The sequence below is a fragment of the Heterodontus francisci genome, chromosome 13, assembly GCF_036365525.1.
Source record: "Heterodontus francisci isolate sHetFra1 chromosome 13, sHetFra1.hap1, whole genome shotgun sequence".
In the NCBI taxonomy this organism is placed as follows: Eukaryota; Metazoa; Chordata; class Chondrichthyes; order Heterodontiformes; family Heterodontidae; genus Heterodontus; species Heterodontus francisci.
The window spans coordinates 7086875-7105813 of NC_090383.1; the positions used below are offsets into that span (position 1 = coordinate 7086875).

At 42.5% G+C, this 18939-nt stretch overlaps 2 protein-coding genes across 4 annotated transcripts in view; one reads left to right on the forward strand and one right to left on the reverse strand.

The window, feature by feature from the left end:
- Nucleotides 1-18939, reverse strand: part of macrod2 (mono-ADP ribosylhydrolase 2) — a 916639-nt gene that overhangs the window by 741504 nt on the left and 156196 nt on the right. The gene's annotated exons all lie outside the window — the stretch shown is intronic.
- On the forward strand, nt 1332-17014 carry flrt3 (fibronectin leucine rich transmembrane 3). Of its 2 annotated transcripts, none has more exons than XM_068044309.1 (4): nt 1332-1542; nt 11722-12600; nt 13172-13338; nt 13453-17014. In XM_068044309.1, exon 4 carries the CDS (start codon nt 13468-13470, stop codon nt 15457-15459), a length of 1992 nt encoding a protein of 663 aa, XP_067900410.1. In that variant the 5' UTR covers nt 1332-1542; nt 11722-12600; nt 13172-13338; nt 13453-13467; the 3' UTR covers nt 15460-17014. The 2 variants fall into 2 exon arrangements, with proteins under 2 accessions (XP_067900410.1, XP_067900409.1); XM_068044308.1 differs by having other exon boundaries at nt 13172-13277.

The following is an 18939-nucleotide window of genomic DNA, read 5'->3' on the forward strand; positions in this document are numbered from 1 at the left end:
TGTTCACGGCATTTCTCCTGTAGCTGGCGAAGGGAGAACAGCACGTCAATGGTGGATCTCTGCTCGGAAGCCACACTGTGCCCTCAGGGTAGACACATTCAGCCAGCTTCTGGAGTCTGTTTAAAACGACTCCAGCAAAGACTTTCCCCACTATGCTGAGAAGGGAGATTCCATGGTAGTTGTTGCGGTCACCGCAGTCAGCCTTGTTCTTATAGAGGGTGATGATATTGGACCAATGAAGTACTTTTGAAAGTGTAATCACTGTTGTCACATAGAAAAATGCGGCAGCCAATTTGCACACAGCAAGCTCCCGCCAGGACGAGGACAGACTTACATTTAGATAGCGCCTTTCATGACCACTGGACATCTCAAAGCTCTTTACAACCAATGAAGAACTTTGTGAAGTACTGAAGTCACTGTTATAATATAGGAATCGCGGCAGCAATGATATAAATGACCAGATCATCTGTTTTTAGTTTTTACTGCCAGTCACAATCCAAATTTTCCCATTTATTGCCGGCACCTGGTTCATCTGGAGGCCAATGCAAATAATGCAAAGGTAATTTGAAGTTGAACACAAAAATGGCCTTGGTTTCCTTGGGAATCACAAAGCAATTGAAACCAACATTGTTTTTAACCATCTATTGACCTTCCTCTTTGATTGCACTGTGTGATGATCCAACACTTCAATGTCCCAACAAACAAGCTGCAGATAATAAAGGGTAAAATAAATAAAGGTAATGAAGAGTCAACCCTGAAATACCTCTGGGAGGTTGTATTTGATGCATCACATTTTAAAAATCCTCAGGACTCACATTGGGGGGGGGTCGGGGGGGGAGAAAGAGAAGAAATAATTTACATGTTTAATTTCTGCAAACGTTTGGTAGAATTAATGTAGCATTCACAGAAGGGCCTTCCTTCATACTGCTTGGATTGAGTGCCTATCAATGGGATTAGTTTTCATTTGAATGTAGATAGCATCTGATATCATTTATACCCAAAGGACTTTGCTGTCTAAATATTTTGCGGCATCCTCTCAATTGACTTCCCATGTCATTCCTTTATAAAGATAAGTTCGAATTAAGAAATGATAATTCAACTGCTTAATAAGAGTGTGTCTAAACGAGAAGTAGAATCTATCCAACATTTCTCAGTCATTCACTTTTCACTGCTCTCCACCCGGCTTTGACTCCCTCTAGTGTCTGAAATGGCCTCGTCTGAATTTTACTATTCAGCAATCTAACCGCAACCACTGTCGGGCAAGCCCTGCCTACCTGTGACCTCATCAGTCTATTCAACTACTGGTAGACAAAGCTTTAACTTCAGAATTTCTGGAGAGCCCTCCTTGCCTGACTACTACCACTCGTTACAGTGCACGAGGACTGAATGGGTACGGTACAACACAGATATTCCACTGCTTTTTGCTGGTTGCTTTAAGACAGACAAAATGATTGCTTCCTCCCATTTCTGCTTAACAAGCTGGAATAATTAACTGCTGTACTCACAGACACAGGATGCTTGAAGTTTCTTCTTTTTAACCTGGTAAGTGTTTACGGTTACTTTAACAAAGATGAGAATAGCTTATGATACTGGGCATTTAAAAAAAAAAATATTTGGTGTGAGGAAGGGTTACCTTGGCAAATGTTCTCCAGATCCTAATAGCCACAGGAAATCAATAAGATTTCAGCACCGATAAAGGCTGAACACACAGTACATACTGAACCATTACTGCCTGGAAGCAAGCTGGTTTGAAATCTACATCATGAGCCCTATCTGAGAATGCAAAACAGCAACTTCATATATTTCACTGAACGAAACTAACCATGCCCAATTTGCACCCAAGATGTGAGCAGATTAATACCTCCATCCTTTTCTCCCCAGCACCCCCCAGCTTCCCTTCCTCTACCTCGGTTCTCATTTTTTTTATAAAAACTCCAGTTTTGTGGGTCAGATACAGATTTTTGTGTTAAAATGATCTGACAAGACCAAATGAAAAAAAATGATTACACACCCGTGCAGCATGAAGCCTGGACGCCTCCATAACATTTCAAACCTCTTAATATAAGCAGCAGCTTTTAATCCAACTGAAATCCTGGATTCCACATCTCAGCATTTCTACCGAACCTGCACGCAGATACTACTTTAAAAGAAAACTTGCATCTCCATTCATACCAAAGACCTTACACACTATTGTGTTAGTAACTCGTGTTAACAGAAAGCAAAAATAATAAAAATGCATAGAATACAGGGAGGCAGAATGATTCCCCTTAATCCAATGGTACCGCAGTAAACAAACCATTCAGGTCAATATCTGTTTGACTCAGAAACGGACAGGCTGGTAAAAAAAACCTAGGAATCCTAATTGGGTTTTAGTCATTGTGTTATCAAGATTTAGCTCGAGTATCCGAGCCAGATTAGTTCAGTCGTCAAGTTTTTTCTTGCATGACTTGTCAGAACATGGTAATTAAAAAGTCATAGCTACTATGCAAATTTTGAAGCCTAACTACACATAACAATGCGATCGTCAACAAAGTTCTGTAGTTCCATTGCCTTAGAAGATGAAATGAAAAAGCAAAAATCATAGTCCTCTCCTAGTTAGTTTTAGATGAACAGTCTCCCTTCCTGCAGCAATTGGCAAACTGTGGCTGTGGTTCACTGAGATAGTAAGGAGAAACACAATTGGAAATTTTGCGACTAGACTAAAACAAAAATAATGTTATCTTTAAAATGGACAGAAAGGAGACAAACTAAGCAACCCCCCACCTTACCCCAGTCAAACGCAAAAAATCTCTGTACATTTAGCATCCACAGCCTCAGGTTGTGTAACTCAACGTAGCGTTTATTATTTTGACTCCAAGGACCAAAACACAATTATAAATTATACCCAACAGGCTACAAAACTGGCAGCTGTACAAAACAGCAGCTTCTCTTATAAAAATGCATCAATAGCTGAAGTCAGCAGTCATAGAATAAAACAGCACAGGAACTTATGCTAAAATAAATCAATTCCTCAACAATTTGTGGCTTTTTTTTAAAATCCGGAGGCTGCTGTGGTTTCTCTCGACAGTAGGCTATGTCATAATTGAAGGCGAACACCACCAGTAAACATCTGGCCTGAGGGTCCTTTAAGGCTGGCATCTTGCAGTACCTACCACCCCCAAGTGGGCAAGCGATACAAACAAGTAACTGCAGCCACCTTAGACTGAAAAGAAAACACCAGCACTGAAAGGAATAAAAACAACAGAGTCTTTGACCTTATCTATGAACATGCTGTAAAGTTAAGATTGTTTCGATTAGCTAAATCTGGAACAGATTTAGGATCTTGTAACATTTTAGGGCTGCAAAATTCCAATTAAAAAGGGTAGTATCTGATTCTGCACAGTTGAGCTGCATTCTACATTAATTTGCTTGCAAAAACAATGTTTGAGCTTTAAGAGATAACTGTCTTTAAATAAAAGCTAGCCATTTAGACTAATACTCTTCTGTTCAAACCAAACGTCCACCTGTTTTAAATGAAATTTGGAATTCAATCTAGCAGGCGATTTACGCAAGAGTAAGCAAAGACCAGCTATATGATTGCTTTTCATTTTTGTTCACCAACCAAAGCCAGAAATGGTTTACAACCAGGATTAAAATTCTGTTTTCACACTAAGACGGTCATTTTCAAGAGCCTATCTAATACTTTACTCAACAGCCACTCTCCTCCTACAATGCTGCATGTTTACTATCGCACAATATATGGCAGAACGTGAAAACACAAAAAAATGCAGCTTTTTTAAAAAAAAAGTTAATTAGGGGAGAATAGTGAGCTGAAGAAAAATCTCTCACACATTCCTATGCCCGTCAGTTAACTTCTTTGTATAAACAGGCTTCGGGTTTCAGACTAGTGTAATCTTTTAGTGGCTAACACAGGAAAAAAAACATGAGCCGTGAAGAAGGATTAGCAGCTCAAATTGGGGGCTGAGGGGGGAAAAGAGTGACAAAAGGAGGATATTAGTATTCTTTGATAGCTAGCTAATTTTTTGTGCGAAAATATACTAGTATGTCCTTCAGGCGACTGTTATAGATTGTTAAACTTCATTCTCTGTAATTTTCTATTTAGAGTCTATAAGGGAAAAGCAAAAACCTCCCCTGTACTTGATGCAACAAACCCGGCCTTTGTTCTTAATTCTGACGTTTATAGGTACAAGATTCCTTAGGAACCATGCAAATAGCTCAGAGAATCAGAACTGGCACCGAGCTAGTGGAGAGAAACTAAAATTTGTCACAATGGAGAATGTACAAAAGTTTGGTGCTGTTCATTCTCAAATGCGTGCACGTTTTACACAGTTTTAAAGTAGTCCCTTTGAGAGAGATTAATTAAATTTTCACAATACAATTATTACATTAACCAAACTGATTAAAAAACTTTTTTTTGCCAAAATAGATTATATATAGAATCTGCTTGTGAAAGTAAAGACTTGTGTGATTTCCTTACTAATTTAATCACCACTCAGCCACCTCCTAGTGCAGACAGAAAATGTCCTCAGCAGTGAAAAGACGAAGAAATCCATTTAAAAAACAGCAAGGGTAATCTAAGCCTTCCCGTTTTGTGGTCTGCAACTGTCATGTTTAGCAATCAAAACCAAGAGTGTCTCAATGATAATGTGGACGAACATAGTTACCTGGCAGGTGATCATATCCAGGACGAAAACTAAAGTTGCCAGGAATATTCTAATGTAATTGGAGGAGCTAGCTAAAACACTGACACTTTATGCTTCAGACAGTTGGTTATATACTGCACAAGAAACCTACACTGCCATAGATACTCCATTGTTCAACTGCATTAGGCTTAATGCACAGTGATAGAAACTGAAACGATGATGTGCATTTTGTTTTAGAAATGCTCAATTTAACGCCGACTTGTAAAGTTAATGAAGCATCGTCAGGTCTGTCCATCATTAACCTCAGCGCGCAATCAAAGCCACCAAGAGGGAGTGGAATCAGTGCAACGTTTTACAGAAGCAAGCACATTCATAGTGTCGTTTCTTAGATTAGGTGGCCCCAAAAATCTACACACAAAATCTCCTGGATTCAAAAGTATTTGGAAATGTCGATAGCTTCTTGAATTCTAAACCAGAGGAGGAAACCTCCACAAAATATGATCAAGAGAAGGTCCCAGGCAGCACTGATGGTGAGACATATCAGCTTCTTGTGTGGTGTTATTGCAAGGCTTCGCCAAGTGAAGATTTAGGCAAGGTATCAGATAACGCTTCTTTTTGAAAAGGGGAGGATATTTCTCTGTACACATCTTCCTTGCAAAGTAGAAATGCGGGAGTTCAGGTAAGATAGTAGAGATGGTCCAATAATTTTCTAATTACAAAAGAAATCTACTTCTATCTCCAACATGCGACCCAAAATTTAAAATGGGAACAACATTTTTGGAACTCACTACCCCAGGGAATGGCTGAGGTGAATAGTAGAGGTGCACTTAAGGGAAAGCTAAAACAGCACATGAGGGAGAGGGGAATGGGAGGGTGATGCTCATATAGTTAGATTTGGAAGGATGGGAGGAGCCTCAAGTGGAGCATAAAAGGCTGGCATGGTCAGGTTGGGCCGAATGGCCTGTTTCTGTGCTGCATATTCTATGTAATTATGCACATTACATTGGTGACTGGTCCTATGGGGCATAGCAGCTTACATTCAGTAACTGAAATGATAATTCCAAGCCAATAATATAATTTGTCAGTTAATCAATGGACACATAAAACATTTAACTGACTATGCCCAAAATAGTCTTCCTCCTGTCCTTTGTGCTGACTGTTGGATTTGTTCCAGTTTCTATACGGCCTGTAACAATACAAAACTGATGTCCTGTAACTTTTTTTTGTCCATTTATTACCCTTGACTTTACCCACTGTGCAAGGCACACATTAATCTGCTGCCAGCTTAAAAATATGGACAGTTCACTCAGTACAGTACATAAAAAACTGAGCTGTTTAGAAGCCAAAATTAATCACGCCAGTGCCATGATTGCCAGTTTTCACAGCATATTGAAGTCAAGCATCCTTGCAGGGCTATTAGATCAAACTATTAGTTTGGGTCTTTATCTAATGCACTGTAGCACTTTATATCGAATGAACTGCTTGCATTTTGTTCGTGGTCCTCTACGCAATTTAACTATCAAGTATTTACAAAAGCACATTTTCTAAAAGGTTAAAAGCTTTACTAAGAGACTTACCCAAGAGTTGCTAACATACAACACAGTATAGGTCTCGGACAATTAAAAAATGACACAAGTCAAGGCAACACATCCCTAATTAGCATCTCTAATTATTTCCCTGATGCAGTCATTACATAAAGTAGTTTAATCCTGCTTTGAAGTTGTAAGGCTGTGCGGGGACTGTACTGCAACAATAAATGTACATCAAAAGTCTGTTTTCACCTACATCATTGAAAGCTTTGCACAATTCAACGGTGCCAATATACAGACTACGGCAGCTGTCTGTTAAAAAGTGTGAAGATGTATAAAAACCTGAAAAACAGAGAAACTCGTCATGAAGACGACAAAGGGGAATACAATTTAGGGGGGAAAAAACAATGGTCCAAAATAACCACAATCCCCTCCCCCCACCCCGCAGCATGGTGTTAAACAGGTTGCGAATAAAAACATGCCCCAAGCAACCCTGCAGAGTGAAGCAGGGCATTTAAAATAGTCCAGACCACTATTTATAGGATACACAGCTCCCCAAAAAAACTTTCAGTAAAGAACTTATAATATTACTAACACATCATTTATGATTATTATTACATTCTCAATGCAGAGACAGGAGTGTACAGTGAATATCAGTAATATTATTTAAGTTTCCTTTGGGCTTTTTATGGTTGAGTTCTTTATTAGTTATGCCCCTGTTAAAAAAAGGACACTTTTGCCTGATGTCACTGGGGCAATTCAGTGTTTCCTTATTGGTTTATTTAGAAAAGACAATAATCAATAAGATTTTTTTTTAAACTTGCTATGCCTTTCACTCCTACTTGCCATTTTCCATCAGACTTTGGTAATAATTAAGGGCTTTGTTTAAAAATTCACCCAGCATTGGCTGCCTGCAAAACCCTTAGAGATCAGGCAACACAGTCTGCACAAGGGAGGTTCATTTAATTTTGTACCACAGGCTCAGCTACTGGCCCTCGGTGGCAGTGAGTGGTGAGCGACAGCTTCGGGACAGGCCAGGCTGAGCACGGCAGCAGGACTTCCCCACTTCTACTTGGTTAGGGTCACTGTAGCTTTTGATGTGCAAAGGCATTCTTTGCTGCTGTCACCAAAGATATGAATGGCAGGGCAAGGCCGGGAAGCACGTACAATCAAGAGAAGCCATGCTAAGGCGAGTCTTATGAAAACCAGAGCTGTTCCAACTAATCAACTAATCCTCCAGTCAGGAATGGTGTCCATTTTCAAAGACTTGTCACGCCTTTTATCCTGCTGCAACATGGAGAGGGGAAAAAAAGGAAATAAATCCTTTGGTACACAAAAACTTAATGAGCTTCAGTGCTTTCACCAAAACAGACTGCTTTTACCATTGGAACAACACTTCTGGCGAGGTTGGGGGAGGGGGGCATAAAATTTGCATAACAAACATGTTTAAAAACTAGCTTATTTAAAACCTTTAAAAAGGAGAAATAAATACCATTAGAGCTTTGGTGTTGACAGAATTTTGGCTGGCAGTAGGTATCACAGTAATAATGTGTGCTCATTCCAGTCTTCCACTCTCTGACTCAAACGCTTTTGGCATTATTTTAAAAAGGTTCTCTCACCAAACAATCCTGGCATAGTGTGGAAATGAATGTGAAAACCCTGTCAACTCATCCCCCGAGTGCATTAATTGCCACTTAGAGCCTTGATCGTGTATCAAAAGATTGATTTTTCCACAAGCTTAATTTGCTGTTTTGTTTTTCAAAATAAAAATCGCAATAATAGAGCCATACGATGCAAACTTGCAATCTAAGTAATGAGCTATCTCCCACACAGTCTGAAATTACCATTGAATAATCCATAGTGCTTGTTACAATGAGAATAAAGGGAATGTATTACAAAATATTTGCTCATTTATTGAAGAAATATTAGAACAGACATCAAAATAATAGAAAGTTGGCATCATAAATTGTCTAGTTTTAAGTTTGGCAGGTTGGTCGCTCCCACACCAGAATAACTAAATGTAGTCCTTTGCAATTTTTATTTTTTATAACCTCAGGTCTTTTACTTTGTTCAACATTCCAAAATAAGCTGCGAGTCTTCCAAAACAGACTAATCAGAAATACTAAATAGGCTACAAAATCAAGTACATTCTATACCATAGGTCCTATCTAAACTCTAATTGTAATACAAATTTTAACTGTGTTGGCTTTTCTAGTGCACGCTTTACAGATATATTGAAATTTTACCATTAGGATTCATAAGCTATTTCTAGTCTTGCCAATGCATAAAACCCCCAGCATTTCCAAGTGGGAAATGACCTCAGAGGGAGACAAGATATGAAACTATACTGAGCAGATGAATCAAGAACATTTTTAATTAAACTGAGAGTTGGACAAGAGAAAGAGAGGCTAAACTGCGCAAAAGCCCAGATTTTTGGACTTCTGTCAATTCGCGTGCTTTGTACAGAAAGTGATTGCTGTGTGCACTGGTCCTCGGGTAGGATCGTGATCGCACAATCCCCAAGACCATTAAAAGATTCTGGCGTGTGAGATTTAGAGAAGTGCGAGGCCAATGGCTCCCAATTGCTGCTGGCTGCCCGAGACACACAAACTGTCAGATTCATTGAGGCCAGTAAGCAGGAACCTTGCATCCAGCCTTGGTGATTCTGCTAACTTTATTCCACGTTGCCATCCACCATGCAAGACTTGTTCACGGCGACTCCAGTGCATCAAGTAGCCTATGAAATCACATCTGGGGAGGTGACAACATAGCATAAAAGTACCTGCAGAAATAAGTTTGGTGTTCGACTTTGCTGGATAATCAATGAATGTACATATTTCTCCCCTCTCATCCAACAGAACACCTAAATTTAATTCCAACACTAAATTTTAGACATCATACATAAGCCTGGAGGAAATCAATGAACAGATTGATCTCTACAATTTCAAATGCTGACCTCTTTTGGCTCAGAATGTGTCACGACAGCATTAACAGCAGCTCCAAGTTTCAATGAGAACCCCTCTCATGGCTGCTTGTTTTAAGAGTCAGTGTCTCTCATCACAGCTTTGATGTTTGTTGTACGTCAACCATTATCAATGAAATGGTTCTTGGCACCCATTGTCAGAAGTGTTGTGGAAATGAGGCAGTGCCTATTACTTTCAGCTCAAGTATCTGGTGTGACCTAAAGCAGTCACTCCAGTTAATGGATGAAATGGATAATGAATAGTGGATATGTGCTACATTCCTGTCACCATCAATCCTTACAGTTCGCTATGGATGAACAATGGCTGAATGGCCTCTTTCTGTGCTGTATCACTATGATATTATCGTTTGTATTAATACATGACAAAAATTTCTAACCTACCCAAAGTTTATTTAAAATATGAACAAAGCTGGAAAATACACAGAGCTCCTAGAACCCCTAAAGAAACCAGTGAGGTTAATATTGGGATCCCTATCCAAAACATTAACCATTTTTCTGTACAAAGGATGAGTCTGCTAGTGTACTATTTTAGATTTACAGCATTGGTAATTATTTCCTTCCATCTTGAATGTGAAATGTACAGCAGCTTTAATAAACAATTCCAAATTGCAGTAAAATCTATTGCACAAAAATGTATACTTACTATTTTATGCATCATATATTTTCCTAACAACAAAACCTTTAAGAGTGAGAGAAAGTGAAAGAGAGTACACACCTTTAACATAGAGTTTGCATGACACTTCACAGAGGCACGTAGCAATAAATTCATGCTGAGCCAAAGGAGTATATAATAGGGGAGGTCCTTTAAATAATTTTTTAAAATACAGATTCAAATTCAGACGCCTATTCCAGCCATGGTGATTGGTTATCAGGCACTCTCTTGCCTCTGAGTCAGAAGACCCTTTCCAGAGACTTGAGCACAAAAATCCAGACACTTCAGTGCAGTGCTGGGAGTATTTTGAAGAGGAGCAGGGGAGTTACCCCAGAGCCTTGGCCAATATCGATCCCTCAATCAAAACCACCAAAAATATTATCCAGTCATTATCTCATTGCTGTTTGTGGGAGCTTGCTGTGTGCAAGCTGGCTGTCACGTTTCCTACATTATGACAGTGACAACACTTCAAATGTACTTCATTGGCTAGAAAATACTTTGAGACGTCCTGTGGTCCTGAAAAGCGCAATAGAAACGCAGATCATTTTTAGTTGTGATGGCCTACCTTGCCAATATCCCCTGCCCATGCTCACACACAAAGCATGGCCACATGTGAGATATCAGATGGCTCCTGCTGCTGTTTGTCCAGTACACCAGGATTAAGTCAATGCCTAACCAAAATAATCACACAGACCTTCGATATCTTTGTGAGCCAACAATGCAAAATGAATTTCAAGCGAAGTGGATTTGATTAAACAACTTGCAATCCTGTGTTGAAAAATGGACAGAATGAACATCAGCAGAGTTAAATGTACAGTATGTTAAAAGGCATCGACTGTAACATGCAAAATATAGAGGCATTTTCATATTTTACAACACAGTCATTGCAGCATCCCGCTGGTGCACATATGCATCTTTTCGTTTGGTACTTCAAGTCCGAGAGGTTTCAAACCTGGTGCATGCTGGCTCAGCTGATTTCAGCTGGAGTCTTGCTACGCCAGGTGGTGTTGGTGGTGTGGGTGGTGTGGGTTCCTGCAACTGATGATTAGCCAATAATTCCTGCTAGAGTGGGGGCTTGACAACAAGATTGGTCTTGGTTTCCTACATTTGGACACACAATCAGCATGCATGGTGAAAAATGGTCACCACGTGGAGAAACCAGAATAACTGCACAACTGAAACTTTTATGCTCAGGCATTTCAATTTTAGGCCAATATTATCCAACATCTCTGCAACTTGCCTGGGTTGAAAGAAGTCGGAGAAGTACAATTAAATCGAACAAAGTCAGTTTTCACAGATACAGCATATTATATGCTATAAGGAAAGCCCTAGAATTTAAGATATGCAACACAAAATACTCTGTCTCCATTTCACACACTTGTTAATTTAAAAGTTGCAGCATTCACAAACATAAATAATTGAGATATTTAAGTTGCTTACAATTCTGTAGTGTTACCTTTTCAGTGTGAAAGCAGGCTCCACACATTTCAAAAAGGAACCACTAAAAACTTGCTGTGTTCATCCATTGCCATTTATAATCTGCCAAGAAAGGCATCAGCATTTACAAAATAATTTTCCCTGCAAACTGATTTAGACTGACTGCAATTACTATTTTTGTAAACCACCATCACAGAATACCAGATGTTTGAAGGCCAAGTGCCTGCCAAACAATTGCCAAAGGTGATTTCTTGGTATGAGCACTGCACTCACAACCATAGCATATTGATAAGATATATATATATTCATTATGCAGTAATCAGGCTATTTCATCCAGCCACTGACACTATCAGAATTGAATGCCAACAGTAATTGATGCCTGAAGTCCAGCTTTCAGCTTTAATTACGTCAGCCTAAATTCTATTGAAACTGTGCTTTCAGTCTGCTATCCATTGCCTTTCCCATTTGTGTTCACAGGTCAAAATTCGGCAGAAGGAATATTCTCTGAAAATCCAGCAAGCACGAAGCAAAAAGATCTGTTGCAGCATTTTGTTTCAAAGTGAAATATTTCCAGGTGGGAGGAATTAAAAGTTGACATAATATGACCCTTCCCCTCCCCCTTACTCCTCAGTGATCAGGAATACAGTTTTGATTTCAAGGAACTGGAAGTTCTCCCCCCACCCTGCCCTCGCTCCCCCCCCCCCCCCAAAAAAGAGCAAAAGGGGCTAAAACAAAAAACATATCTTAGGACACTAACTCTCCAAAGAATGCACATATTGTGCACAATTCAGGATCAACTATAGGTTTGCAGCACCCCCTGCAATTGGAACATTGAAAACATTACAGATCACCATTGGTTAAGCTTCAGTTAAATGAATGGTTCCCTCGATGTGGAGTTCGACGTTACTGCTCTCGACCACGCTGCAGAGAAGAGATTTCCAAATACACAAAGGAGCTAATTCAAGCCACAGCTGTGGGAAAACAACAAAAGAGGTCTTATATGTGTCAGCTTTTTGATATAAAGTGAAGATTCAAAGGAAGCAAAGCACAACTTCCCCAAGAGTGCCAGGAAGTTAAAGGATTTCTACAAGCGGAGGTGGCTTTTATATGCTGATTGTCAATCGTTAAACCTTTGCGGGCATGTTCACTGAAAAATTGGGGACAAGTCAGGTGGTCTGGAATGTAAACCAGGATCAGTTGTGTAAACATCAAGACGACAAGAAATAACCACTGTGCTGCAAAGACTAAACTGGAGCATTATTCTGGGCAAAAGGAAGTTCTACCTGGACATGTTAAATTCATGTTCCAAGATCTTCCTTTTGCAAGCACAAGATTTTCTGGAATGCACTAAATGTGGTAAGATTCCTTTTTATTAATGCTCACGCGGATTAGGGTTAACTGTAAGCTGTCACGCATCACTGAACTGCTGTAGTGATGAAATTATGTTAGTCGTATTTTGAAGAAGAGATTGGTGATTTTACTTGAATTACACAAACATTACCAGTAGTTTCCTTCTGAACGTTAGTGTGACTAGTTCCAGGCAAATTTAAAAATGCTCATTTTATCCTTCTGGCTTGTATAAATAACCTGGAAAAATACACAGTAATAAACAACTGGTGTGACATAAAGAGGAATGCTGCAAGATGACACTATATATTTACTCAAGTCAGATTCTGTTCTCAGATAGGACGACCAGTCAAGTGTTGCTTTCTTCAAATACTGACTGGTGCCACTTTCCTCAAAACATTAAGTTTCTGTGTCAAGGCTCATATCAAATTTTCTGCCTTGATTTTTCTAAGTAGACACTTGTCTTGTTACTTGTCTTGTGCCAAAGAACAAGACAAGTTACTATCAAAAGCACACCGAGGCTCAGAGTGCACTCAAATCTAATACAAAATAAAAACAACTCTGGTCCTTTTCGTTTTAGAAAACGAGTACAAGCCACAAAACAATCCGCAGCCTGCCATTCTGATCTGAAGATAAGCAAGAACCTTTTTGCGAGAAGGAAGCCACTCCGGAGAAACTGAGACAAGGTACGAGACTGAACACAAGGATTTAAGGAATGGTAGAGCACAGGATGTTAGAACAAGAACGGTTTGCAAAAATCATTTTTAAGGATGTTCAGTTCAAGCACTTTTTTTCAAGACTGCTGATGCTGTTTTCCTTCGGCTCGGTTTATAGATTAAATATCTTTCCTCTGCCTTCTAGGTTTTAAAGAACTGAATGCCCTGCCGATCAAACATGTGCTTAAACGTGATCAGCAAGATCTGGAGTTTCTTTGTGTGGGCTGGCGTGGGATTATTTCTGGGACTCATCACACAATCAGTCGCTGTGGCAACCTGTCCCTCAGTCTGTCGGTGCGATGGAGGCTTTGTGTACTGCAATGACAGAGGTCTGACATCCATACCAACCGGAATTCCGCACGATTCCACAACCCTCTTCCTGCAGAACAATCAAATTAACAATGCTGGGATTCCAAGAGGGCTCCTGAACTTGCTGAAGGTGGAAACCATTTACTTGTACAGCAACAACCTGGATGAGTTTCCCATCAATGTACCAAAATACATTAAAGAACTCCATCTGCAGGAAAACAATATACGGGCAATTTCCTTAGATTCACTTTCTAAAATACCATATCTGGAAAGGCTGCATTTGGATGATAATTCAGTCTCTGCTGTTAGCATTGAAGAAGGCGCCTTTCAAGAGAATAAGTATCTCAAATTAATTTTTTTGTCTAGGAATCACCTAAGCAGCATACCCATAGGGCTTCCCAGCACTATTGAAGAGCTGAGGCTGGATGACAACCGAATTGCCACTATTTCAGAAAACGCTCTCAGACATCTCACTGGCCTGAAACGTTTGGTGTTAGACGGGAACTTGCTAACCAACCAAGGGCTTCGAGATAAGGTTTTCATGAACCTTGTGAACCTTGCAGAGTTGTCTCTTGTGCGCAACATTCTCACTTCTCCTCCCAATCTGCCCATTACAAACTTGCAGAAACTGTACCTCCAGGAAAATCATATCAATCAGATCCCCTCCAATGCCTTTTCCTATCTCCAACAATTACAGCGGCTGGACTTGTCCAATAATAATTTAACCAACTTGCCTCAGGGAATCTTTGATAATCTGAACAACCTAACTCAGCTGCTACTCCGCAACAACCCCTGGTATTGCGGCTGTAAAATGAAGTGGGTTCGGGACTGGCTTCGTTCACTTCCAATCGGAGTCAACGTGCGGGGTCTAATGTGCCAATTGCCTGAAAAGGTTAGAGGCATGGCCATTAAGGACCTGGCAGTCGCAATGTTTGAGTGCAAAGATATCGCTTCAGAAACTATCTTCACCACTACTTCGCCCATGACTGTAACTTCAGTTAGGTTCTCTGCCACCCATGGACGCTGGCCTTCATTCGAGACAAAACAGCCAGATGGGAAAAAAACAGACCGTAGAAAAAACTACCAGCCCACAGCAGTTCCAGGGAGTAGAGCTGTTCAAATCAGTGTGAAATCGGTGAGTGTAGATACAATTCACATTACCTGGAAGATTTCCCTGCCTCTGACGGCACTAAGACTCAGTTGGCTCAAGTTGGGACATAATCCTGCGTTGGGATCTATTACGGAAACCATCGTGCACAGTGGGAGAAGTGAATATTTACTCACAGCCCTTGAGCCAGAGTCATCCTATCGAATATGTATGGTTCCCATGGAAACCAGCAATGTTTATCTGTTAGATGAGACCCCAGTCTGCACTGAAACGCAGACCGCATCTCTGAAGATGCACAATCCTACGACTACCCTTAACAGGGAACAGGAGAAGGAACTTTACAGAAACACAAGTCTGCCTTTGGCAGGCATCATAGGAGGTGCAGTGGCAGTAATAGCAATTGCTCTACTTGCACTGGTTTGCTGTTACATGCACAGAACTGGAACACCTTTCTCCAAGACTTGTGCATATAGCAGAGGGCGGAGACGGAAGGATGACGATTATGCAGAGGCCGGAACTAAGAAAGACAACTCGATTTTAGAAATTAGAGAGACTGCTTTTCAGATGATTCCAATGAACAGCGATCAAGCAGCAAAGGAAGAGTTTGTAATACACACGATATTTCCACCTAACGGGATGAGTTTGTACAAAAACAACCACAGTGAAAGCAGCAGTAGCAACAGAAGTTACAGAGACAGTGGAATACCAGATTCAGATCATTCACACTCGTGTTAATTACAGGAACTACGAACAAAGTGACTGCCGAAGTGGTTGTATGACTTGGAAACACTGGATTTGGGAATACTGGAGGAAACATGACTGTACATTTGCCATATAATTTATATTTAATGAACTTTGTACCAAAAGTTGCAGAATCCAGGTGAATATTGCTGATTGTGCAGTACAGATACCTGACCACTGATTGCAATTCTATATTTTAGTAACTTCCTAGTAATTTGTATTTTTTTCTTTGATAATCTTAAAAAGATTTAAGAGAATTTAAATTTCCATGTCCTATTGATGGAAGATTGCTCGTCAACTGTGAAAGTGGGTTTTCTTACAAGTGTTGAACATTGAGACTTTTTTTTTTTAGCCTATTTGAGAACCTTGTAGTTTAAGCACAGATCTTTTTCCTAGCTACTGAGGGTAGGTGTCCTACAGATAAATAGTACACTTGGTGAAGACAATTTTAATTCAGGATTTAAGAGGAAACTATGTATGTTGTTCATGCCTGAGTATGTTGCACAGAAATTACTGTTAATACCTGAAATATGAAAGTGGTTGTAACACATCATTCCTGCTTACAGTCGACATTACCTGCTATTAAGTTTAGACTTTGAGCCACAGATCTTTGTTGCCACAAAAAAAGGTACTTTTTAAAAATTTAAACCAAAGTGCATTGTTAGCCCTTTGGCCAGTCTTGTACGTGCCTTGACCAAATGTTAATCGTATTCAGCATTTTAAAATTCGGTAACTATTTTTTTCTCTTCATACTCATCATTGAGAAAAACTTGGTCTTTCTGCAGAATAAAACAGAACAAAATCATCTGCTGTGTTAACTGGTCCACAATGACACAAAAGCAGTTTGCATTTCTTAAAAACAAAAAGCATTTTAAACACAAGTTTACTGTCTTTCAGAGAATACTCTCAGCTATCTCACTGGCCTGAAAGGTTTGATGTTAGATGGGAACTTGCTAACCAATCCAAGGCTTTGAGTTAAGAGTTTCATGACCTTGTAAGCCTTACAGAGTTGTCGCTTGTGCACAACATACTTAACCAAATCTAGCCATGACAAACTGCACCTCCAGAAAAAATCACATCAATCAGATTCCCTCCAATGTCTCTTCCTATCTCAGACAATTACAGCGGCTGGACTTCTCTCATAATAATTAAACCAACTTGGCTCAGGAAATCTTTGATAATCTGAACAACCTAACTCAGCTGTTACTCCGCAACAACCCCTGGTATTACGGCTGTAAAATAATGCACTTGTCATCTTTGGTGACAAGACAGATATCTACTATAAGACTATCACTAGTTGGGTTGCAACCAATAATACAAACCAAAATTCTCAAGGACATAGTCATCCCTTATGTGTTTACTTGTGTTTACGTAGTGTCTTTACATAATAAATGTCCCAAAGCTCTCCAGAGTAATAATGCAAAATTTGACACCAAGCTACATAAGGTGATATTAGGCCAAAAGCTTAGTCAAAGAGGCAGGTTTTAAACAGTATTTTAAAGGAGGAAAGAGTGGAGAGTCAGCGAGGTTTAGGGAAGAAATTCCAGAGCTTAGGACTAAACAGCTGAAGGCATGGCTGCCAACGGTGGAGTCATTAAAATTAGGGATGCTCAAGAGGCCAGAATTAGTGGAGTGCAGATACCTCAGAGAGTGTGGTGCTGGAGGAGGTTAGAGAGGGGGGGGACAGAGAGAGAGAGGGGGGGGGGACAGAGAGAGAGAGGGGGGGGGGACAGAGAGAGAGAGGGGGGGGGACAGAGAGAGAGAGGGGGGGGGACAGAGAGAGAGAGGGGGGGGGACAGAGAGAGAGAGGGGGGGGGACAGAGAGAGAGAGGGGGGGGACAGAGAGAGGGGGGGGGGGGACAGAGAGAGGGGGGGGGGGACAGAGAGAGGGGGGGGACAGAGAGAGGGGGGGGACAGAGAGAGAGAGGGGGGGACAGAGAGAGAGAGGGGGGGACAGAGAGAGAGAGGGGGGGACAGAGAGAGAGAGGGGGGGGGACAGAGAGAGAGAGGGGGGGGGACAGAGAGAGAGAGGGGGGACAGAGAGAGAGGGGGGACAGAGAGAGAGGGGGGGGACAGAGAGAGGGGGGGGGGACAGAGAGAGAGGGGGGGGACAGAGAGAGAGAGGGGGGGACAGAGAGAGAGAGGGGGGGACAGAGAGAGAGAGGGGGGGACAGAGAGAGAGAGGGGGGGACAGAGAGAGAGAGGGGGGGACAGAGAGAGAGGGGGGGGACAGAGAGAGAGGGGGGGGACAGAGAGAGAGGGGGGGGACAGAGAGAGAGGGGGGGGGACAGAGAGAGAGGGGGGGGGACAGAGAGAGAGAGGGGGGGACAGAGAGAGAGAGGGGGGGACAGAGAGAGAGAGGGGGGGACAGAGAGAGAGAGGGGGGGACAGAGAGAGAGAGGGGGGGACAGAGAGAGAGAAGGGGGGACAGAGAAAGAGAGAGAGAGAGAGAGGGGGGGGACAGAGAGAGAGAGGGGGGGGGGACAGAGAGAGAGAGGGGGGGGACAGAGAGAGAGAGGGGGGGGACAGAGAGAGAGAGAGAGAGGGGGGGGGACAGAGAGAGAGAGAGAGAAAGGGGGGGACAGAGAGAGAGAGAGAAAGGGGGGGACAGAGAGAGAGAGAGAAAGGGGGGGACAGAGAGAGAGAGAGAGAGGGGGGGGGGACAGAGAGAGAGAGAGGGGGGGGACAGAGAGAGAGAGAGAGAGGGGGGGACAGAGAGAGAGAGAGAGAGAGGGGGGGGGACAGAGAGAGAGAGAGAGAGAGGGGGGGGGGGACAGAGAGAGAGAGGGGGGGGGACAGAGAGAGAGAGGGGGGGACAGAGAGAGAGGGGGGGACAGAGAGAGAGGGGGGGACAGAGAGAGGGGGGGACAGAGAGAGAGGGGGGGACAGAGAGAGAGGGAGACAGAGAGAGAGAGAGGGGGGACGGAGAGAGGGGGGGGACAGAGAGAGAGAGAGGGGGGGGGACAGAGAGAGAGAGGGAGGGACAGAGAGAGAGAGGGGGGGGACAGAGAGAGAGGGGGGGGACAGAGAGAGGGGGGGGGACAGAGAGGGGGGGGACAGAGAGAGGGGGGACAGAGAGAGGGGGGGGACAGAGAGGGGGGGGGGGACAGAGGAGGGGGGGGGGGGACAGAGGAGGGGGGGGGACAGAGGAGGGGGGGGGGACAGAGGAGGGGGGGGGGACAGAGGAGGGGGGGGGGGACAGAGGAGGGGGGGGGACAGAGGAGAGGGGGGGGGACAGAGGAGAGGGGGGGGGACGGGGGGGGGGGACAGAGAGAGGGGGGGGGGACAGAGAGAGGGGGGGGGGACAGAGAGAGGGGGGGGAAACAGAGAGAGGGGGGGGAACAGAGAGAGGGGGGGAACAGAGAGAGGGGGGGGAACAGAGAGAGGGGGGGGAACAGAGAGAGGGGGGGGAACAGAGAGGGGGGGGACAGAGAGAGGGGGGGGGACAGAGAGAGGGGGGGGGGACAGAGAGAG